The sequence below is a fragment of the Rhinopithecus roxellana genome, chromosome 6 (assembly GCF_007565055.1).
Source record: "Rhinopithecus roxellana isolate Shanxi Qingling chromosome 6, ASM756505v1, whole genome shotgun sequence".
Taxonomy (NCBI): domain Eukaryota; kingdom Metazoa; phylum Chordata; class Mammalia; order Primates; family Cercopithecidae; genus Rhinopithecus; species Rhinopithecus roxellana.
This window is the reverse complement of record NC_044554.1, coordinates 95,269,300-95,293,489: the sequence shown is the minus strand read 5'-3', so window position 1 is coordinate 95,293,489 and position 24,190 is coordinate 95,269,300. Positions and strand designations below refer to the sequence as shown.

The 24,190-nt window shown below is 39.1% G+C and overlaps 1 protein-coding gene across 1 annotated transcript in view; it reads left to right on the top strand.

Annotated features, from left to right (window-relative positions):
• Window positions 1-24,190, top strand: part of GLI3 (GLI family zinc finger 3) — a 277,199-nt gene that overhangs the window by 175,294 nt on the left and 77,715 nt on the right. Inside the window, exons 5-6 of the mRNA XM_030933297.1 lie at window positions 17,149-17,354; window positions 20,373-20,519. Coding sequence (XP_030789157.1) covers window positions 17,149-17,354; window positions 20,373-20,519 — 353 coding nt within the window. The remainder of the gene's footprint in view (window positions 1-17,148; window positions 17,355-20,372; window positions 20,520-24,190) is intronic.

The window sequence follows — 24,190 nt, the reverse complement described above, 5'->3', positions numbered from 1 at the left end:
CCCATGTAGGGTGAGAGGGGAGCCCACCAGCTCCATTTGAGTTAAATTTACATATCTAAAAAATTATCATAATTTGCATAAAATGGATTGCCACATGTATAGAAATAATGAACAACAAAAACAAAATTATTCGAGTATCTTATTATAACCATTACATTTTCTTATACATATGTTATTTTTTGAAGCATGGTTTATGACTGGGACAGAAATGAACAGCTAGTAAACTTATGAACTATGTTTTCTAACTCTGTTAACAAAGAGTAAATATTTTATTCTTTAATGCATTATGCCCTCAATGTAGATATTGGTAAAACATTGTGATATAGCTTGACAAAATTCAGCTGTCTTAAAAGCAAAATTCTTATAAAGGGTATGTTCAGTTTTTACTTGCTTTTTTGTGCATGAGAATTTCTACTCTTAACAAGCAGGTGGGGTGCATTGTAGCTAACCAGGAGTCTACATTTATTGATAGTGTACCTGGGAATAGTTTTAATAGTAATTTTAAAATATTAAATAATAATATTTAATTAATATTAATAATTTCAATAATTTATAAATAAAATATAATTTTTATAAAATAATAATAATAAAAAAGAGGACCAAAAAGTTTGTCAGGAATGATTGAACACACAGTCAGTGATGAAAAATGATACAGTATAAATACTTATTTTTAACACAGACACTCTTCCTTAAAGAACTGGGGAAGTACCAAGCAGTGTGGTCAGGGCCTGGTTTCATTGGTATTCTCTTCTTTTCTTCCTGGGCCTGGCTTGAATGAGGCTCTTGGCGTCTGACTTCTGTGAGCCCCCAACATGGCTGTGCATCACTGGGGCACAGACTTTGTTGTGAGGTTCTCTGCCAGTGTTCCATTTAGTAAATAAACACTTCAGTGTGCAGGATCAAGATGCTTCTTCACAGAGGGAGGATTTATCAGGAAGTTGGGAGTTAAACCTCTTTTGGCTAGAAGAGGCACTTCCTACTTGGAGTGGGCTCTGCAAACAGAACCCCCAGTGAGCTGAAATGCAGCTTCCATAATACTTCCTGTGTAGCACAACTAAACATCCCTCATGAGTATGACTGGATTATGGCTTTGTTGAATAGTTCCTTTGAACACATCCCTTCCCCAGCCAATAATATGTTGGTTACATTCGCCCATGACAATGCTATTTGGTTGGGTTTCAAAGTGTAATTCCAGAGAACTCAAACATAGTGCTGTTGGCACATGACTTCTGATGGTCTTCTTCCTAAAACTAGTTAATCATCTGTTTTCATAATAAATGTGGACCTTGGTGAGGTTCCATTCTCAACTCTACCACACCTTAACCAGATCCTCGAGCACTTTACCTCACCTCTGCAGACCTTGTTTTCATGTACAAAATAAAGTAGTTGGATTAAATAATTTTTAAGATCCTTTCTAGTTCTTAACATCTCATGATTATGGAAAAATTTAAATTTGTTCGTTGTTTTTTCCTAGTGCGTGGACACTTGCAAGGGGATTCCATGAAAATATTGTGGCCCTAACACATGCATGCCCACATGCCATTTTCCCCCCGTAAGCCATAAAGTTTCTTGCCTGCTCTTTCCTTATGTGAAGCTCTGCTGAAAAAGTCTTGCCTGAATGCTGGTCATACCTCCCTCATTACTCTTTTTACTCTCCAAGTGACACTTTGTGTATACTGCAGCCACCAGTGTGACCTGTCATGGCACTACGATTTGAACGTCAATTTAAATAGGTTCCCTTTGGAAGTTAAGGTAGCTAGATAAACATACCATCCTTTTCTATTAAAAGCCTCAATAATGTTAAAAATATAAGTGTATTTAAGCATACATGTACATGTGTATCTGGTTTGGGGTAGTAATTTTGTCTTTAAAAACATAGACTTTGAAGCATAGACTGAGTTTTAATTCAGCTCAGATGTTTACTGTCAGATTACTGAATCTGAATCTGTCCAAGCCCGTTTCATCATTCAATGCCATTTTATATCAAGGATTCAGCAAAGGAGCATATATATATAGCACTTAACACGGTGTCTGTCACAGCATAGGTATTTGACAAATGGCAGGATTGCCTACTACATATCTATCACCATATTTAAATCATCTCTTCTAAGTAGTATATCCCTTTTTCCATTTTTTAACATCTCTGAAGTTGGGATGTAGTTTACAATCTAGAGTGTTTTACGATTGCTTATTGGTGAAGTGGCAGTCATGAGGAAGTTCCAGGTATCTTTTAATAAAGTGATTTTGCTTGTATTTCCCTTTTTTTGTACATGTACTAGAATGATATATGTTTAAGAAATCTATGTCCAAATAATTCTAAAAGAGCTCTTTTAATAAGTAAAGTAAAAACCAAAAGTGATAGGGAACCATTATCTTTTTTTAGTGGTATCTAAAACAATTTTGCAACTTCACATCGGTAACGTCTTAGAGTTGAGGATATATACTATGTCATATGTATTATGTGTGTGTGTGCGTATGTATTCGGTCAAAAAATTGATCCATTGTCAAGACTTTTTACACTGAGAGCCCAGCCGCATTTTCCTAAATGTTACAATAATGGACCTAGTTGCAAGAATGCAAAGTTAAAAATGTGAAGAGAATGTTTTCAAAATGCAATTGCTGCCTAAACCTTGCAAAATGAAAAACGAGCACTTCTTCAGCTTGGAACAGTTTATAAAGGGGGAAAGCATGTGTTGTGTGATGGTTATGCTGGTGTATTTGTGCAGATGCATAGCACAGGCTCTGAGAGGGTAAGACTTCATGATTAATGGTGTTTATTCTTGACAGAAGCCTCCTTTATTTATCTGCAATACAGTTTAGTGATTTTATCAGGCACCTGAATGAAAAATATTCAGTCATACCAATATTGCAGTGTAAATTGAGTAGAGTCACTTTTTATTATATCTTTCTGCCTTATCATCTGCACAGTAATTTTCTAGCAGAGGTTTGATATGGAAAGGCTGGATTTAGCTGTACTTGACACAAAGCCTCTTCAATTTCCCCTAAAAGTTCAGGCTGCTCTTAGAAATGTGTGTATGTGTGTGTGTGTGTGTGTGTGTGTATGTCTGTGTGTGTGTATAATATATAAACCTTCTCTCTTATCCAAGCAATTTCAGGATTTGAAAGAATAAAGATAAAATGCACAAACCTGGATGGGAGAAATGTTGTTAATATAAAAACATCTAATAGCTGTGAACTAACTGGTAAAACCTCCTTTAGTGTTGAAGCCTGTGGCTCAGTACTGAACCTTTTGCATGACTACATGGTCCCACTTTCTTCTAATCAATCACCATCCAAATCCAATTAGCATAAAGCCAGGCCCTGTCGTTTCTCCTGGGAGTAGTATGAAAGTTGAAGACCACAATGGCCCAGAGAGGACATCAGTTGCTGCAATGATTGTGATGCTATTCTCGAGAAAGGAAAAAGAAAAGAGTTCTCATTTGTAGGATGCTCAAGTGATGGGTCACTAAATTTTAAACAAAAGTGTATTCAAGCAACAGAATTTATAACATGGTCAAAGCTAAGCAATAGCAGACAGGGGAAAATGGTTTGAATCACAGAAATCATTGGATTTAAGGAACAAAGGGGACTTTAAACCTTGTAAGTAGAATGGAGATCATCTACTCCAAAGCTTCTCATTTGACAGATGAAAACAGTGAGGCTCAAAAAGCTGTTTTTGATAAGGCCTTCGTCTTGTACACAGGTTTTCCAAGGGTAACATGAACAAGTAACTCTCGTGCATTATTTAGACATTTCCAATCAGATGACTCTCTCCTCCTTTATGATACTGGAAGACTTACTTTCTCTCTGAAGAAGAAACTGCAGGAGGAGACTTTTAGCTCCTTGTTAAGTGGCCAGACTCATTTTCAGTCCTCCATGATGCTGTTCTCTATGTCTTGGGCAAGGTTCCTGAAGGCCGTGATAACAAGACCCCTGTCCACTTACGTAGAAGTTGATGCTGGTTTTCTGTTGAATAATATAGACAGATTGTTCCCCATCACTACATACACTTTATAGTACACTACATATACTCCTTCTCCATATGTAAATTTTTTTGAAAAGTCAGCACTCTCCAAGGGGATAAATTTCTGAAGTATTGAGAAATGTGCTTAGGACCTGAACTCTTAGTCACATGTAGTAGTCCTACAAGCTCTACTTCCAGTTACATCTAAAGAGCCTGTCACTTCAAAAGGGCTCACTTTTTTCACCTTTGTGGGACCAATGGTCCTAGCAAACCTTGAAGATTTTACTCTGGAGAAGAGTTATTGAATCATTAATGATAGTTCGTTGTTGGACATGTCTATATAATTTAAAATAAGGATGACTAAAAAAACGAGGGGAAGTAGGAGTGAGATGTCAGGGTTCAAGGGATAACTCAAAAAACAGTCTAGTTAGTAGTTAGCAGTAATAATAATTGTGATGAGGATGATGATGATACTAAAATAGAAAAAGTCTTTATACTAGCTAGAAGATGAGACTACTGTCGATAAAAGATTTATTCTGATTCTTGAGGTAGCCTTGCTCTCTTCTTGGCTCAGAATTCTAGGTGCTTCCCATCTTTGGTATAAATATCCTCTGTAACACCTGCCACCAGACCCAAGATTAAGCAAGGATTAAATAGTTGGAACCCAACTTCATGTTTTCAATTAATTATATCCAACTAGTACCTGAAGTCCGCTGAGGGGAAAGTTCTTGCTTGAATAACAGATTCTGCCTTAGTACTGCTGAGACTTTTAAAGTAGCTCTTTACCTTGAATTGTTGAAATTTCCATGTAAACGATGCAAGCATGAGCTGGTTTGTTTATAAGTAAAGAGATCTAATTGAGTCTCTTGTATGTATGTTAGGGTCATTTTTCCTTACAGCTGATGTGTATTATGGCTCAGACTCGAAAGTTTCTGCTGAAGGAAATCATGATGGATAAGTTTCTGCATTGTTGGAAAATGTAACACCTATGCAAACAAATGTCACTTATCCCAGGAGTTTTCCAGGCACAGTTAGTTCATCATAGAGAGACTCAATTGTTTGAGGAGCCATTCTTTCTACACTATTGTGTGTCAATATTTTTCTATTTTGCCTTGTATTTTCTTTTGGAAAGGATATTATTTTGCCTTTTTGAGTACTGTTTTTGAGATGGAATTAGTAATTCATCAAATTGCAGAAAATAGGATCAGTAGAATTAGTGGAAAATAGAGAGGAAAGTCACACAAATCAAACTTAAAAATTTTTGTTTTCTCTATCTCTAAAGACAAAAGTTTTTTGTTTGTTTTTGGTTTGTTTGTTTTGTTTTGTTTTGTTTTTTCTCATGGCAGTGAAGTTGCTGAACTAAAACTAACGATTTATTATGCTCTTAAATTTGCTTTGGAGAAAAAAAATCCCATCATCTTAACTAAGGTCAAATCAAATCGCTTAATCTATTTGTTAGGAGAAAAGATGAGATGGGTGTGCGTAAGTAATGCTGAAGTGACGTCATAGCTGAACTCACCTGGCCATAAACAACACACTCCCTATCAGGTCCTTGAGGGAAATCAGTACTCAAGAAGGCAAGGGAAACCAGGTGACTTTGGCCTTAACCAACCCAGAGCTCTAGGAATGGCAGCAGCAGCAGGAATGAAGGTGTTGGTTGTAGGGGCCAACATTTACCTAGAATTTACTATGTGACAGTCACCAGTCAACATGCTTTCTGTATACTTTCCTGTTAAAAAGGAAATTATATAGTGCTGCTGCTTCTCTGTCTGGGCTTAAGTAGCTGGAGAGCAAAGTAGGCTTTTAAAGATCTAGTTCACCCAACAGTCAAACCTAAGCCCGAGACCTTGCAACTGGTGTATGGAATGGCTGACTGAATGCACACTTCCAGGTACAGGCAGCAGGAGAGTGAGATGGAAGGAGAGACTCCTTTGATCCTCTGGGCCTGGCTGGATTGGCCTCTGCCATGGCCTGCTGCACTGGAGGAAAAGGGACTACCCAAGGGAAAAAGGGTGGCTGCTCAGAGGTAACCACTTGTTATCTCAGGGGAAGAGGAAAGGAAAGGGCAGCATCTGTGTGCTTTCTTAATGCAGACCACTTAGGAAACTGTCTAGAAAACAGAGCCCCAGCAGATGTCACAGAATCCAACCAATGAGAGCAGCTCTCCATCCCCCATTCAACATGGCACCTAGAGGGCAGGAAAAGAATTGCAACTGGACATCTCACAGCGACAGCTGTTTCCTCATCAAGGTGGTATTTCTGTGGACATTGTAAAGATGGACGTAGCATATTCGTTATTCTAATAATGAGTTATATTTATTTTTATTATACTAAATAATTTGTAATTTGTAATTAATTATAAATAGAATATTATATTCATTTATATTTATTGCATTTTATATTTATATAATACATACATTATATATTAAAACATTTTATATAATAGTTACTGATTTTATCCTTTTTACCAACTCTAGTAATCAGGAGAAGATAAGAAAATTTCTTTTTCATTTATTAGACATTGCAGAAACAAGGATACCTTTGTGTGAACTATTTGGACTCCATTTGGAGGCCAAAAAAAGTCTGCTAAAATAATAATTTAATATATAATGTGTATTCATGGAACTAAAATATTTAAAACATATGTTATTTAAAAACAAGTTGTCATCTGCCATTTGGTTCAGGTACACTCTTTTCTCTACTTTTTATTCTCTTTTCTTAATTCTAAAATATGAGACATATACATTGAGCTCTCTTTAAACAAAGGTTAGTGGGATAGAACACAGTCACATGCTGTGAGATGTGATCATTTAGCTCTCAGGTACTTATTTGAACCAGCATTATGTTCATTAAGATCTCTTTTTAATAACAGTGGATTGCACGTTATAGTGGCTGGAATGGACTTTCTTTATAATTATTTGACCTTGAAATTTTAATTTATTAATGTAGAGTTATATTTACAGTACAGAGGAGAGACAAGTTTGGCACATTGTTCTTTGCAGTCTTTCCTGGAAGGAATGGAATCAATTTTAGCTATAAACAATTGCATTGCTCTTGTACAGTGATACTTGTATAACATTGTTTTGGTTGTTGGAAGGACATGACTAACATGTATTTGTTTGGCCTCTCTCTTCACAAGAAACTCCTTTGATTGGCTTAGCAGTAGCCCCTGCCCCCTCCAAAGTTAGTACACAGATGTTCACTTTCCATAGCTTACCTTGAATTTAGACTAATGTGTCAACTAGATTATTTTTGTTTTATAGCAGTAAATATGTTATTATTTATGGTACCTTTAAAGCATCAATATTTGATAAAGTTTGAAAAATAAAAATGTATATGAATTTGATTTTCTGAATTTAATTGAAATGGTTGGATGGTTGAAAACCATGGGAAATCTTGATATATTTGGCATGTATCCTTTTAAAAAATTATTGATGAATAATACAGAGAAGGGTACACAAAATGTACACATGTAGCTCAGTAAATGATGGTGTATGATCATGGAGTGAAAACTGCTAACTTAGCAGGTCTAGAAATAGAACATCCCCAACTTCAGAATCCCCTCTTCCATACTCTCCACCCACCTGAAGGTCAACATTATCCTGACTCTCCTAACACTGAAATTGACTTTTAGCCTGTTAGTGAACTTTGTATAAATGGGATCGTACATTGTATTCTTTTGTGCCAGGTTTCTTCTTTTTTTAGTTAATTTTTACTTTTTTTCTGATGAACTTCCCATTTTATTTATTACATATTTTTTATTTTAATAGCTTTTATTTTTAAAGCTTTTTGTTACATATTTTTTATTTCAATAGCTTTTGGGGTACAAGTGATTTTTGGTTACATGGGTGAATTGTATAGTGGTGAAGTCTAAGATTTTAGTGCACTTGTGACACCGGCCGTGTACATTGTACCCAATATGTAGTTTTTTAAAATCCTTTATTCCCCACCTGCTGCTCCCCACCCCCTGCCTCCTTTGAGTCTCTAAAGTTCATTATACCACTCTGTATGCCTTTGCATACCCATAGCTCAGCTCCCAGTTATAAATGAGAACATACGGTATTTGGTTTTCCATTCCTGAGTTACTTCACCTAGAATAATGGCCTCTAGCTCCATCCAAGTTGTTTCAAAAGAAATTATATCATTCTTTCTTGTGAGTGCTGGGCTTCTTCTATCCATCATTATGTTTGTGAGATTTTTTATGTTGTAGTTTGTTCATTTTCATAGCCATTTACTATTACATTGTATGAATTATTTGTCCATTCTACTGTTGATAGATATGAGGTTGTTTCCAATTTTTAAGCGGATAAATAATGCTGCTATGACTCTTCGAGTACATGTGGCACATATGTATGTACTCATATATTCCAAGGAAAAGGGCTGCTGGATCATATGGTAAGAATTCATGCAAGTATCTGATGCCTGACTGTTTTTCAAAGAGGTAGTTCTAGCTTGTGCTCACATTGAGAGTTCCTGTTGGCCTAAATCCTCATCAACATTTGTCACTGTCAGACTTCTTAATTTTGGCCAGTCTAGTGGATGTTGAATGATAACTCATTTTGGTTTTAATTTGCACTGCACTATAAATGATGTTTATGGAGAGTTACTTAAAAGATAATAGAAAAACCTTATCATATTAAGAAATAAAGTGGAATTCAAAATACATGATTTTTGTTTTGAATATGTAAGAAGTGCATAATGCCTGAGAAAATGCTGGAAGTAATTATGTTAAAATGTTGACATTGGTTAGATTTGGATAGCTTGGATAAAGTGAATGGCTATTTATTTTTTTAAATAATCACTTGACTATTTCATTCATGGAATATGAAGTCCTTTTATACTCAGACATGAATAGAAAAAAAAAAAAAGAGAAACTTTTTTCTTTGTTTTTTTTTTTTTGAGATGGAGTTTCACTTTTGTTGCCCTAGCTGGAGTGCAATGGTGGGATCTCAGCTCACCGCAACCTCTGCCTCCCGGGTTCAAGTGATTCTCCAGCCTCAGCCTCGAGAGTAGCTGGGATTATAGGCATGCGCTACCACGCCCGGCTAATTTTGTGTGTGTGTGTTTTTAGTAGAGATGGGGTTTCTCCATGTTGGTCAGGCTGGTCTTAAACTCTCGACCTCAGGTGATCCGCCCACCTCAGCCTCCCAAAGTGCTGGGATTACAGGTGCGAGCCACTGTACCTGGCCAAGAAACTTATTTACAAAAATCTCATGAAGTAATGTTTCATCATTAAAACAAATACTTCTTTTCCCTTCTCTCTCTTTAAAACATTCAGCCTTTGCCCTTAAATTCTCCATGTAAGAAAATATTCATCACCTTAGCATTAATGTATACATTAAGCAATATTCTAGCCCTCACCTTTATGGCCACTTTCATTCAAGTCATGTTTACTTTTTGTGCTGGTTCATTGTCCTTATTTTTCATGACCCAGATGCTTTTGGGAGCCTCCTATGAATTCTTTTTAGCTGTGCCACTCATTAGGTCACATTCACTCGTACACACTTCTTTTGAGTGTAGCCTTTTGCCTCATTTGACTGTAGGCTCTTTCAGAGAAGGGACCAGGCAATCATGTATCATGTTCCTTGAAATCTCTCCCAAGTGCAGAAATCACAGTGGATTCTTAGGAAATGGATTTTCAATAAAGTGTTGTATTAGTCCATTTTCACGCTGCTGATAAAGACATGCTTGAGACTGGGCAATTTACAAAAGAAAGAAGTTTAATGGACTTACAGTTCCACATGGCTGGGGAGGCCTCACAATCATGGGGGAAGATGAAAGGCACATCTCACATGGTGGCAGACAAGAGAAGAGAGCCTGTGCAGGGAAACTCCCCTCTATAAAACCATCAGATCTCCTGAGACTCATTCAACATCAGGAGAACAGACCTGCCTCCATGATTCAACCACCTCCCACAGGTTCCCCCCAACAACACATGGGAATTCCAGATGAGATTTGGGTAGAGACACAGACAAACGATATCAAATGTATATCCAATGAAGAGATCATTGAAATGTTCATCTGTGTGGTTATACATGTAGTTTTTAACAATTAAAATCCAAGTGATAAATTTGTAATAAGCATACGCCAATTAAAAATTCATGGAAAAGTATTTCATAGCTACAAAGATGATGAAAATAGGATTGGAAATGGAACCATTTTATCAGCTAGGGGCCTGGGGGCTAGTGGAGTGGATTTGTACAGAGGTGTGGGTAGGGTTAAGGAGATGAACAAGTAATAGTAAAGCCCCTAATATAGTCGAAGTTAGAACAAAGAAGTGATTCAGCGAGAGCTGGAGCAGCAGAGGAGGGCTCACCCACCAGGAGCAGTGGCCTTGGGGCAGCAATGCCATACCACAGAGCCACAGCTAGCGGAGAGGGAGGAGGGAACTTGGTTTCCCCTCCTGCCCACTCCTGCCATGCTTCCCTTAAGTGGAAACCGGAGAGAAGGTGAGCCAACTGATTCAGACCTTAAAGACCAGACTCCCTACACAGGCCGTGGCCTTGGGGAGGAGGAAGAGCAAATGAAAGTAACCATCGTAACCATCCACACCTCTCAGGGTCATGTGGTATTTCTAGGGCGGAGGTGATCTGAAAGCTTACCTTGCATAGAGGGGAAAAAAAGTATAGGATTGTGCAAATGTATGACAGTGTCTACTGTTTTACTCATGAACATTTTAGATATTTGTTTTCTTTAGTGTATGGAAAGGAAACATATGTACACACACACACACAAAGGACACACACACACACATATATTTGAGGCAAGGTCTGTCTTGCTCAGGCTGGAGTGCAGTGGTGCAATCATGGCCCACTGCAGCCTCGACCTCCCAGGCTCAAGTGATGCTCCTGCCTCAGCCTCCTAAGTAGCTGGGACTGGGACTGTAGGTGGGTGCTGCCATGCCAGTCTAATGTTTTTATTTTTGTTTTTCTAGAGATGGGGTCTCCCCATGTTGCTCAGATTGATCTTGAACTCCTAGGCTTGAGTGATCCTTCTGCTTCAGCCTCCCAAAGTGCTGGTATTACAGGCAGGAGCCACTGCACTAGGGCAAAAGCAAATTATTTCTTACAAATTTTGATTTATTAAAATGGTGTTTATTGAATAAGTAATTAATTGGTTAAAATGCATTAAAAGGGATAACTACCCTCTGTTCTCTATTAGACCACTGCTTGAATATGAAGAACGATGTCTACTTACTATGTTTAAAAAAAAAAAAACAAAAAATAAGCTTATATAAAAAACCAACATATTCCAGTCTTCCAGTAGTTGGAGTGGTCACGCAGAGATGCAGGAGATATGTGCACATTTCCAGTATCTCAAGCAATGTGCGAGCAAATTGTAATAATCTGGCATATAAACCTTGTTTAATGCTCTCATAATGGATAATGCAAGTGATTAAATACTGCGATTTTAATCTTGGCGTTTTAGTAACCCAATAAGATAGATGAAAAGGCAGTAATGAATTAGATTATATAATAATATTTCATTCTAACTCAGAAGTCCAGTTATTCTCTGCAACATGTTTTAAGTTTATCATGGTATACTGTTAAAAATGCTCTGATAAGAATCTTCTACTCTTTTCATTGTATTCTATTTTCATGACCATATAAAAAACATTCTGAAGTTATCTACACAAACAGAAATAACTTTATATTGTTTTATTGTCTTTCAGTAGAAGATCAAAGTAATTCCTACCTTCCTTCTTTCAGAAAGTATATTTCATATACAATTGCCCAATTTCCACTGGGCAGTATGGAAACAAAATGCCAGTGACTCATTAGGTCTCCACTGTCTTGGAAGACAAATGGGTAGAAAGAGCATAAGGGGTCTTATTCCTGAGTGGACACAGAGGCCTTGCATACAGGAGCCAAAACACAGGGATAACGGAGCGAGGCATATCTTCCCAGCTGTGCCCTGCAGCCCCAGCAGGCCTCTACAGTTTGGGAATCTGTGGTGCCCAGACAGCAGTTTGTCAGACTTAGGTTGGAGGGTCACAGGCATATTTCTATATTCTGTTGCTGCAACATAAATAGCATGGAATGTCTGTTCTTGGACCAGTTCTGAATTTCAGTATTTTTCTCAGAATGTTTGTTTGTTGTTTTGGTTCTTCCCTCCATGGTTTGTATCTTCCTCCAGTGACTGAGCCACAGACAGTCCCAGGACAGAGAGAAGGGGATGGCCACAAAGACCGAAAGCGGTGATCTGCAGTTCATTTCTGTGTGTATCTACTAAAAATATACGTCAAGGAGACACCTATAATTTTTTCCTGGCACTACTTATAATCTTCAAATGAAGATTTTTAACGAACTTGACAAATATTTACCAGGCCAAGGTGATGATAGTTTGTAGGAAAATATGTCATTTCTATGGGAAATTTTGTGGCCGCCTTCTCCATACCTCCCCTGTCCTCTTCCTTAAGTGGAATTCAGCCCTCCTCTGGTCATAATCCTGAGTACCCCTCACACAGCAGTGAACACACGTCTGCCTGATAAATTTAAGGAGCTTAACCTTCTCTCCCAGATTTGCTTTCCAGTTAAAAACACAATAATTGGGCCAGGAGCAGTGGCTTACACCAGTAATCCCAGCACTTTGGGAGGCCAAGGCTGGCAGATCATCTGAGATCAGGAGTTCAAGACCGGCCTAACCAACATGGTGACACCTTGTCTCTACTAAAAAGACAAAAATTTAGCCAGACATGGTGGCGCAGACCTGTAATCCCAGCTACTGAGGATGCTGAGACGGGAGAATCGCTTGAACTCTGGAGGGCGGAGGTTGCAGTGAACCAAGATTGCGCTGTTGCACTCCAGCCTGGGCAACAAGAGTGAAACTCCGTCTCAAAAACAAAAAACAAAACCACAATAACTAACAAATGATCTAGCTGCCAAGAATTTGAAGGTGGCTCTGTTAGGTAAGGTTAAAAGCACCTTTATTTAAAGACTATTTACATATGTCAGGAGGCTGTTTGGCTATTGTAGTTCAAGTTTGGGTGCTCAGCTTTGTTTGCTTAGAAACTCATTTTTGTCACACTGTAGCGCTAGAGAAATACGCTAACCCAGCTCACGAAAGCCTAATGTGGAAACAATTAATAAATGACCAAACTTCAGTGAGAAACTGAATACCAGCCACTGCTCTGCTAGGGAACTGCTCTGCTAGGGAACAAATCACCATTTGGACTTCTTTTTTCCCCTGAGTTTAGGATCAGAAGAAAAGAAGTGTTGTTGGCTGGTTCTGCAAGAACATCAAGAACCACAGCACTTAGGCACTGTGTTCCTACTTTTACACACAGGATTCCAGCCCTCACAGCAGCCCCTGGAGGGAGCTGTGATTGTTCCGATTTCGTGTGTAAGGAAACTGATGCTTGAGTGAGGGAATAAGTGAAGAAACCTTCCAATCCCATTCCTTCAGAGCCCTTGCATTTAATTACTGAGTCCATTTTCTTAACCACCTCATGTGACTTTATGATTTTACTAAAGGAGGTCCTGGAAAATCCAAGGAGTGCCTCCAAGATGCCATCAGGCAGATGAGCAAAGCCGAATGGTGTGATCAGATTTGCTATGGAAAGGGGATTCTTCTGCACAAAAAACCCACACACAGATGTTTATAGCAGCTTTATTCATGATTGCCAAAACTTCAAAGCAACCAAATTTTCCTTCAGTAAGTGAATGACTAAATAAGCTATTCCATACAATGGAATATTATTCAGTGCTAAAGGAAATGAACTTTGAAAAGATATGGAGGAAACTTAAATGCATATTACGAAGTAAAAGAGGCTAGTCTGGAAAGTCTACATACTGTATGACATTCTGGAAAAGGCAAAACTATGACGAGGGCAAGAAGATCAGTGGTTTCCTGGGGTTGGGAGCTGGGAAAAGGAAGAAGGGAAGAATTGGTGAAAGAGGATTTTTAAGACAGTGAGACTGCTCTGTATGATACTGTAATGGTAGATACATTTGCCCAACCCCATAGAAATGATGACACCGAGAGTGAACCCTAAACTGTGGACTTTGGGTGACGATGATGTGTCAGTGTAGGCTCATCACAAATGCACCACTCTGGTAGGAGATGTTGATAATGGCAGGAGGCTATTTATATGTAGAGGCAGGGGGTATATGGGAAATCTCTGTACTACAGCTCAATTTTGCTATGAATTTAAATTGCTCTAAACAATGTCTGTTAACAAAAAGAATGTCTTAATATTTCAATATTTGAAATCACATAGTATGTTGCATTTGCTACCCCTACAATGCATGTATATATGTTTATATGTGTGCATATATCTGTGTACATATACACACGTATATAAATATGTTTCTGTTTATGTGTATTACCGGTTGATATATGTTAGCACAATATGTGATGTATATGTCACATGTGAACTTACATATGAATGTATGTGTATATTTATATATATGTGTGTGTGTTTGTTTTGAGCATTCAGTATATACTAGGCTCAGTACCTGAGACTTTACTCATGTCAACCACCCAACACTCCCACGAGGTTATCTTCCCCATTGGACCTTTAAGGAAGAGGAGAAGGTGAGTATCAAGGCTGAGGTCCACTCACATTGAGTCCCACTGCTTGGATGCATCTGTATCTAGAATTCCTGATAACCCCCTTATGACTGTCCGATGCACCTGTATCTTTATCTTCAAATCCTGGAGGAACCCTCCTTTCCACTGTTGCTTCTTAGCAGTGTGTAAAAATACCGTAGAGCCTAGTGCTCCTGCCAGAGAAGATATGACCAGGTCTTGGACCCTGATGGGATTGCTTCACTTGTGGGAAGCTGGTTTAGTAGGTACCTTTAGGGTCCTGGTGGGAAAAGCTTGAATCCAAGTGAAGCAGTGACAGGGACATCAGACTTGATAGACTTTTGTGAGGAGAAAACAGCTTCCTAGGCTTTCTGTGGGATTGATGATAACCCTAGCCTGGCCTCTATAATTTTTATGTTTTTCTAGATGCTGATTAGTTTTCCTGTGCATAATTCTCCAAAATAGCATTTGGACCTCTAGGGATATTCTTACTATTCTTTTCAGCTCTGGAATTTTGGAGAAATAATAGGTTTCAATCTTTGAGTAAATCAAGAAAAGCTAGTAAGAAATGTCATTGCCCGCCCTGATGTTTAGTTCCTGTTGCTCAGACCAAGTTATTCCTGGATCGCAAAAACTGACCCAGGAGGCATCATCTCATGGCTTTCTTGAAACGGCTCTTCTGCATTCGGTGGCACCAGTCCCTCAGTGGAAGTCTATAAACAAGTTTGTGTTAAGAATAGGTTGGAAGGATTGCTTGTCCTTTCTTGTGAAGAATGAATGAATGAATTAGAGCATCCTCTGTACCTTCTAAGGTAGCAAACACATCTAAACAGGGTGTAAGATTTAACCAATGATAAGACACGTCTAAAGGGAGCTTACGGGCTGAGTTAACAAGAACAGAAAGCTAACTTGTTTTGTAGTTAAGAGCTAAAATAGGAAAGACTAATAGGTTACGTTGATCTCTATTTAAACAAGCCATTTTACTAATTTCTGATTGGGTATGAAAGCCTCAAGCTGTTTTGAAAAGAAATAGCTATTTGCTGGTGGTAATTTCTTACTCTTCCCACGTGTAAATTTAGAAAACTTTGGAGTTTTATTTTGCTTTCCCAAAGTAGCATCTGAGTAACAAATAAAAAGCCTCATTTTTTTTTTTTTTTTTAGTTCAAGGTGAAAACAGAATCAGAAGAAGAAAGTGAGAAAATCCATCCCCACCACCATATTTCAACTTCTTTTATTTTCTACTGAGAGAAAATTCATTATCTGATCTTTGATTTCATTTATTTCAGTGCCTGCGATGTGCATTTAGTGGAGCTGGCTTTTACCAAGATTATATTCTGACAGGGTGATGGGGGCCGGGCGGTGCGTGAGCATTTGCTTTGCAAGGAGAAAATGTGTTTCCCCCTTCCTTTCATTTCACTCCTAAAGCCAGTGGTGGAAGAGGAGTTTGCTGTTCTCAGTTGATCTCTGTCTGTCAGGGCCTCTCCTTCCTATGGCCGCACCCTCTGTGAATGAGGAAAAGGGGGAGCACAAGTGTTTGACCTGTCAGAGCCAGTTCCCTGATTATCCACGCCAAATGTTTTCCATTAGAGAAGGAACTTGGCGGTACAGGAGGTTATGCAGACTGGCCATTCTGGAAGTGGCTGTCTCAGAGTGTGGCTGTGGCTGTGGGGCGGCAGGTGTGAGGGGATTCTGAGGAATCTCTCTCCAAAAGCCAATCAGGATATCGTCGTAGCAAGGTGTGTTTTAGAATTTATTTGTAATAACCCAAAGCCTACATTCTACCTTAGCCCATTATAACCGAGGCAGGGACTTGATCGAAAACGCATTCTTCCCCAACTTTCTAACCCGGGAGCACTTAGTTACTACTGCTCACTGAACGTGGCTCATCGGGATGCCTCATGGAAAAGGACTTGAGCAGAAAGCTGATTCCAGGTGCTGCTGCACAGAGAGGAGGAGTTGCCTTCCAAACACTCACACCTGGATCCATAAAACTCATTTTACTTACCACTGCGAGACCCTTGAAAGTTAAACAAACATATGCCTGGATCGTTAGAGTGACCGATTTCCCGTTTCTAAGCAGACTTTTGCAATGGGTATTCTTCCTTACAGGCAGCTCTGCCATGTGCATGATCAGGCTTCTAGACCTGACAGATGTGGGATTGTATTCTTTCATTCTGTTCTCTTCTGTTCTTTCCTTTCCCTTTCTTTTTTCTTTTCTTTCTCTTGGTCTTTTCTTTTCTTTCTTATTTTTATGCAACACCATGATAGTAAGAGGTAAGTTTTAAATGGTGACATTAATATTTGGGTCAAGTGGAAAATACAATTGTAGCAACCACTTTAAGCCCAGTTGCCTGTTATTTAGAATTTCTTCTCATGGAAGAAGCCATAGGCTGACCTTTATTTTACTGTTTTGGAGTGCAATGAAGTTTCTCAGAGGTCAATTTATTTTCCCAAAGAATTGCATAGCGATGTTCTGTCTGCATTATATCATGCTGATTTTAAGATAGTGGTACTAAAATGTATTTGCCTGCATTTTTTTTCCACAAGGCTCCTTTGAATTCACTTAAAATCTTATTTTCTTTCACAGACAGCCTCTGCCTGTGGAGATATTTGTCTCATGCATACCCCTTGTGTCTGGTTTTCTTTGTACCCAGGACTTCTGCCTTATCTAGTAGCCCTACGTATCCGGACCTGCCCTTCATTAGGATCTCCCCACACCGGAACCCCGCTGCCGCTTCCGAGTCTCCCTTCAGCCCTCCACATCCCTACATTAATCCATACATGGACTATATCCGCTCCTTGCACAGCAGTCCGTCGCTCTCCATGATCTCAGCAACCCGTGGGCTGAGCCCTACAGATGGTAAGTCTAGGATGGATTCTGCTTCCGGAGATCACACAGCCTCCTCCCTGCTCCTCACTCGGGATGTGTATAAAGTAGACTTGATGTTTAGTGAGTGTGTCCCATGTGCCAGGTGCTGTACTCTGTGCCTTACATGCATGATTGCGTTTTAGTGTTGTAACACCTCATTGGCAGTGGTGGTATCATCTCCATTTTCAGGGCAGAATAGCAGTGTGCAGTGGGGTTTACCTGCAACGCAGTCGTCCCGTGGCTAGTAAGGGACAGAGGTGGAATTCAACTCTAAATTTTTCTGATTCCCAAATCCCTGCTGGTAACTAGGGTTCTGTTCTGCTGCTTCACATATGATTAGACTGGTCCTGTAGCCATTCACACACATGCGTGTGTAACATGAATGTTTTACTCACCTTCTGATGAACACCTTTCTGTTCTCTGTGTCTGCGAGGCACATTTGTACAGATGTGTCTGTTAGAGCAGGGCTTCCCAAACTCTAGTGTGCCTATGAATCACCTGGGGAGCCTGATAAAAGGCGATTCTGCATCAGGTGGGGACAGGCGGGGCCTGAGATTCTGTGCTCCTCAAAAGCTGGTGATGTCAGTGCTGCTGGTGCCTGGTCCACGCTCTGAGTGGCAAGGTCTTAGAAAACAGCATGGTCCAGGGCTGTTGCCTGTGCTTTCTATCCTTGACCGTGCCACATGAAAACTGCTTTCTATTCTTGACCATGCCTTGTGAAAACCAGAAGAAAAGTGTACTGGGGAAGGAAATGAGCTTAGACTTTATCGTACTTTTGATCCTCATTTTAGGCTCTCAAGGATCAAATTCCTGTTGGTTCTGTTAGCCCCCCCATTACTTTTCACATGACTCTTCTTAATTGGAGCTGTGTATTCTCCTGGTGTCAACTTATAAACTGGTACTTTGATTCAGGAAAAGTATTTTCCATTTCATGCACACATAGAAATTCATTTGCCCAGTAATCACTGGAATCTGAATGAAGGTCCAGAATTGCACCACCTATTAATTACAGGTAGCACGCACTGAATTCTTGCAGAGATCACAAGTCATCACTGCCTCTTCCACATCAGAGAAACACCAGGCATTTCATTTCACTGAGCAGGGCTTGATGTGACTTCCATGCCCTATGCACGTTCTCTAGGTAGACTCCTTCCTGAGGCTGGGTGGGCATGGTGAGAAGCCGCATGAAGTGTCTCAGGAAACATCCACTCACTTGGGTTTTCAGAAATAGCTTTCCTTCAGCAACAGCCACTTTTTTTTTTTTTTTTTTTTTTTTTTTTTTTTTTTGATTCAGTGCAGTGAATTTACTAGTTAATAATAGTAATATAAGTAGCTAAAGAATAAGTTTTGCCCTTTGGGCAGGATTGACATTTTATTTTACTTTGAGAAAGGGTCTCACTTTGTTCCCCAGGCTGGACTGCCTTGGTGCAATCTCAGCTCACTGTACCCCAGACCTCCTGGGTTCAAGTCATCTTCCTGCCTCAGCCCCTTAAGTAGCTGGGACCACTGGTGCACACCACCATGCCTAGCTAATTTTTATAATTTTTGTAGAGATAGCGTTTCACCACGTTGTCCATGCTGGTCTCAAACTCCTGAGCTCAAGCGATCCACCCGCCTCTACCTCCCAATGTGCTAGGATTACAGGCATGAGCCACTGTGCCTGGCCAAGATTCACATTTGAAAAATAAAAATCAAATATGAATTAGATTTTCTGCTTCAGATTTTATTTTGCACTTGAAGAACTGGAGAATCATCTCCTTCAGGTACTTGTCAGTTGGGTAGAAATGACTAACGAGAATAGACTGAGAGAGAGAGGGAGGCTAGCTGACAATGGACTTGGAATTATGCCTGGCCTGCAGAAATTTATTTGGGCCAGCGGAAAGTCATACCACTAGTTAAACTACTGAAAGTACTCCTATCATCTGCTTTGCATAGCATTTGATGATGTGTATATATAGCACATTCTTTGACTGGTTGATTTGCCTTCCTTTTCTTGCCTCTCAAGAATCCAGTTAATATAATCAAATAAAGTAATATGACGAATATTTCTCTTGTGGCCTAAAGTTTTTTTTCCTTAAATCTATATCTTTACCATGTATCGTGGATAAAAAGTATATGAAACAAATATAAAATACCCACAAACCTATCACTAGAGTGCTGGTATTTCTAGATAATAATTGTAAAACTTTTATTGGTTGAATGCTATGTGCTAAACGTGTTACATACATAGTTTAATTTTTGCTCCTGATGACCTCATGGAGCCAGTTTAAATCCAGATCTCTGTGAGTCTGGAGGCCACCCTGAGAACTGCTACAATGTCTTGCTGCTTTTGCATGAAAATTGGCAGGTGGAAACCGGTTATTACCCTGTTAGAAAGCCGAGTCTTGGCAGTAAATTGCTCCAGATTGATAGGTATATTTTCTTTTTGATTTTGTAATGAAGAAAAGGAAAAGAGCGCTTTTAAATTATGGAATGCAAAATTGTAGCTTATCATTCAGTTGTGTTATTAAAGCTGTGCTGCCTTTTTTCATACTGGTAAACCCTGACTTTTCATGTGAGTGAGAGTTAACTCAGACACTCTTGTCAGAAAGCTTAGAGAAGTATTTTAAGTATGTCTGGAAAGATATCATAGTCCTCTAAGTTGTCTACTATTGTAAGAAATGCAAACGTACAGCGATTTGATGTAAAACTGATTTTATTTGGGGAGGCAAATGTGGTTATGTACATATATACATTTTAATCATTCTGATTTGTTGATAATTTCTTAGACCAACGTCAAAAACTTTGTAATGCATTTCGCTTTTTTCTATTCCTTTCCTTCAGTTTTATTTTCAAATAAAAGATGTTTAATGGACGTAAGAGCACAATTTGAGTTAAAGGAGGTTTACTCTAATAAGACATGAAAGAAATTGCTGATGTGGGTTGTGTGATGGACTCTGAGATGCCTCCAGAGAAACTTCTAGTTGACCTTCTTTCACTAGTAACCGTATATTTCTTGTCTCCTCCTAGCTCCCCATGCAGGAGTCAGCCCAGCAGAATACTATCATCAGATGGCCCTGCTAACCGGCCAGCGCAGCCCCTATGCAGACATTCTTCCCTCAGCTGCCACCGCCGGCACGGGGGCCATCCACATGGAATATCTTCACGCTATGGATAGTAAGTGACAGGGCCGTTTTCTAGAGTCTTGGGAAATGACAAAGGCTACTTCATGAAACAGAGAGGAAGATACAAAGATTAGGTGATAGTGTCACTTTTTGATCTGGAGGAGAAAGTGGAACTACCACTGTCTGATGCTCTGGTTCCCTTGGTTTTCTAGAAACTTCCACAGATTTGGACATCCTGGGACTCCCTGTTTAGCTCAAGGATACCAGTGAACTGGCAGATGCAGGCAATTGTAATTGACAGTGATATAAAAATATTAACTGGTTAAAAAATCCCAGCCCAAGTGACATAGTGAGATCCATCTCTAAATAAATTAAAAATTAGTTGCGTATAGTGGCATGTACCTGTAGTCCCCGCTACTCAGGAGGCTGAGGCTGAAGGATCACTTGAGCCCAAGAGGTCAGTGCTGCAGTGAACCTTGGTCACACCACTACACTCCAGCCTGGGTGACAGAGTGAGACCATGTCTCCCCCAACCAAAAAACTTTTTCCTGCCGTAATTGTCTTGATAACAAAATAAGGAGGAATGGATTTGATATACGGATGAACTTTGCCCACTCACGCCTTGGTTTCGTGGATTTTATGCTTTAAAAATTAATTTAAAAAAATACCTGTTTTGGTTTTACATTTTTGCCTTAAATGATTTACTTTGCCCCATATGTTTTCTTTACATTAAAAAAATTATATTCCACTAAGACCATTTGTAGCTGCTAAATATATGAGAGGATCAGAATAGTTACCAAGTTATCAATAGATGCCAAATAGCTTATTTGGAAAAAATGAAAACTTTTTCCAAATCAGAAGGGACTACTTTTAGTGCCTAGCAGTGGAATAAGATGAGATTACTTGATGCATGTTGTATCACTTATTTTGGGGTTCCTTAGGTGTGTAATGATTTTTGTGGATCACTTATGTAGATACATAGACAAGTAAGCCTATAATTACCTCTCATCAGAGCATACCAGAGCACTCATCTCTTCAGGTCCTTTAAGGACACATCCGTTTGCAAGGCGTTCTGAAGCGAACCTAAAGCATCATCCAAGTGATACATCAGCAAAAGCCCCTACCTTTGAATAGGACAACAGTACGACCTTGAGTAGGGCATTTGCTTAGAGTTTTGTTTGTTTTTCCTAGTAGCAGCAATTAACTTATGTTTTTCTATCTACAATCTATTTGGATTCTTCTGTGACAGAGGGTGAGCATAGGTCAGCTCTAGTTATTCAGTCCTGAGTCTTGGACTAGAAAGAAGGCGATTATTTCACACAGGGGTAAAAACTCTACAGCTTTAGTCTGCTTGCCACCAAGAACTACCTTTGTGTGTTTCACTGGAACACAAGATTCTGTTGGTTTCCACTGGGAAGCTCATTACCACACGGGAAGTAAAAGAAATGTGTTACATCTTCTTCAGGGGTTCTGTTGTTTGGCTTTGCAGCATAGAGAGCTTACATTTCAGATTCATCATAACCACATTTCAGTTAATGATTGTTGAAAAAAAAGTGTTATTATGCAAATCAGTTATTTAAAATCTGCAAATAAAGAATTAAAATAAGAGAGAATCCTTGGAAGGTCAGCCCACATTACTTTCCCTATTTGATGAGAATGTGTTTAGTCAGGCAGTGGCGGTTTTTATCTAAATAAAGGATGAAGCTACCCTTTTACTTTGTAAAAACTAATTAAAGGAATTTTAATTTGCCTGAGTATATGGTAAATTGATTGTCATTAAGTAGGAATTTAGATGTCCTATCATTCATCACATAAAAACAAACCTCCTTTTTCTTTGTCAGAATTTCTTATTAGAATAGAGAAACAAAACAATTAACAGAAAGCCAGATCGGAGATATCTGTGTTAGAACAATAAGAATGCTCTGGCTTATATTTACGAAGGAAGTAGTGTCATCAGTGAAGAACTGGGCTACTTCTCTTTTGGCTGTTTTGAAAATGCTTACCTTGTATTTTAGCAACTCCCCTCAACAGAGTATCCCAAATCACTGTCCCCAAATGCTGACTTTCTCTTCCTTTACTTGTTTATTAAGGAGTTGGGAAGAACATATTAAAGGACTGGAAAGTTCGTAAGGCACTATATTCTTTTCCTCTAAAGTAATTGAAGTAGCATTTATTAGTAGTTATTTAGTTAGAATATAAGAAGATTGCCCAGAAATTTCGACCATAGGATATTTTTTTCCAACAAGGAAGTGAAACATTAATCCTAAATTCCTACAGTGGATGTCCATCTGCAGTGGTAGATCGAAACCTGGGATCTATCTGGTCACTCTGATCCCTTGCTACAGACATTTAGTACTTCTTAATTAACACAACCCTTAATAAACTGGGTTCAGGTGAGCACCTGACTTTTAAATAGTGGACATATCTAGGTTTCAGCAAGATGTCGGTCAGAGTGTTTATATGTAGCTTGTTAGGATAAGCTAGTCTGTTTATGGTCCCAATTCTCCCTCTCAGGGTTGGAGTGACCTTAGAAGATGAGAACAAATACTCCCTATAAGGAACATTCTAGAGATGAGGGTCCCTGAAAACCATTATTTATATTGGTGGAAATAGACTTAAATAAGAGCCAGTCTTGGAGGGAAAAACAGAGAGAGGAAAGGTTCCAGCCAGGCTGTGAACAAGCCAAAGAGTTTCATGGAAAGGGTGAAAAGGTCTTGAGAGGCCCCTCACCCTCTTTGGAGGATGTGAGGGAGATCTAAGGCTCCTGGGATTTGAAAGCATCAAATGGGCTTCTTCCTTTTGCATCACAATTAGTGATCTAAAACATTAGAGATTTTCTAGGGATATATCTACTCTAACAGGATGTCTAGCATGAGCTGTCACTTCTAACTTTGCCAGTGATCACTGAGTACCATTGAGAAGGGCAGTTATTGTCCAGGATTATATAGAAGTTGACAACAAATCTGGTTTGTCCTTGGAGTTACTTGGAAGTGACATGTGTTTCCTCACTGAAAAACTTCCATGATAGCCTTTCATGGTGCGTAAATGTGAAGGAGTTGTGTTTAATAAGGCAGATGCCATTATAAAAGTAAGATGCTGATTTAAATGCCTAAAAATATTCACAGGCCGGGCGCATTGGCTCACCCCTGTAATCCCAGCACTTTGGGAGGCCGAGACGGGCGGATCACGAGGTCAAGACATTGAGACCTCATGATCCGCCCGTCTTTCACCATGGCCAACATGGTGAAACTCCGTCTCTACTAAAAATAAAACCCTATAGTCCCAGCTACCCGGGAGGGTAAGGCAGAAGAATCAGTTGAACTCGGGAGGCAGAGTTGCAGTGAGCTGAGATTGCGCCACTGCACTCCAGCCTGGCAACAGAGTGAGACTCAGTCTCAAAAAAAAAAAGTACATCGTTGGGATAGCTATTTTGTACTAACATGCTCTGAATCAGGCTGGTAATGAAACTACTGTAAATGAAGGAACTCATTTTAGATGTGCCTGAAAGAAAAATTTGAATAGGTACCATATTTATCATTCAAGTTGGTTTTTAAGTTTTATACGTGGATGGCACTAACTTACTAAATTTCAGTTTGTGGATTTTTTTTTCCATTATTTCTGTAGTATTGACAATAAAGTCTTTCATACTCATCTATCCTATTTTATTAAATTATCTCTAAGCATGTTGGATTGTTACCTTGTATCAAGAACCATCTCTATTGA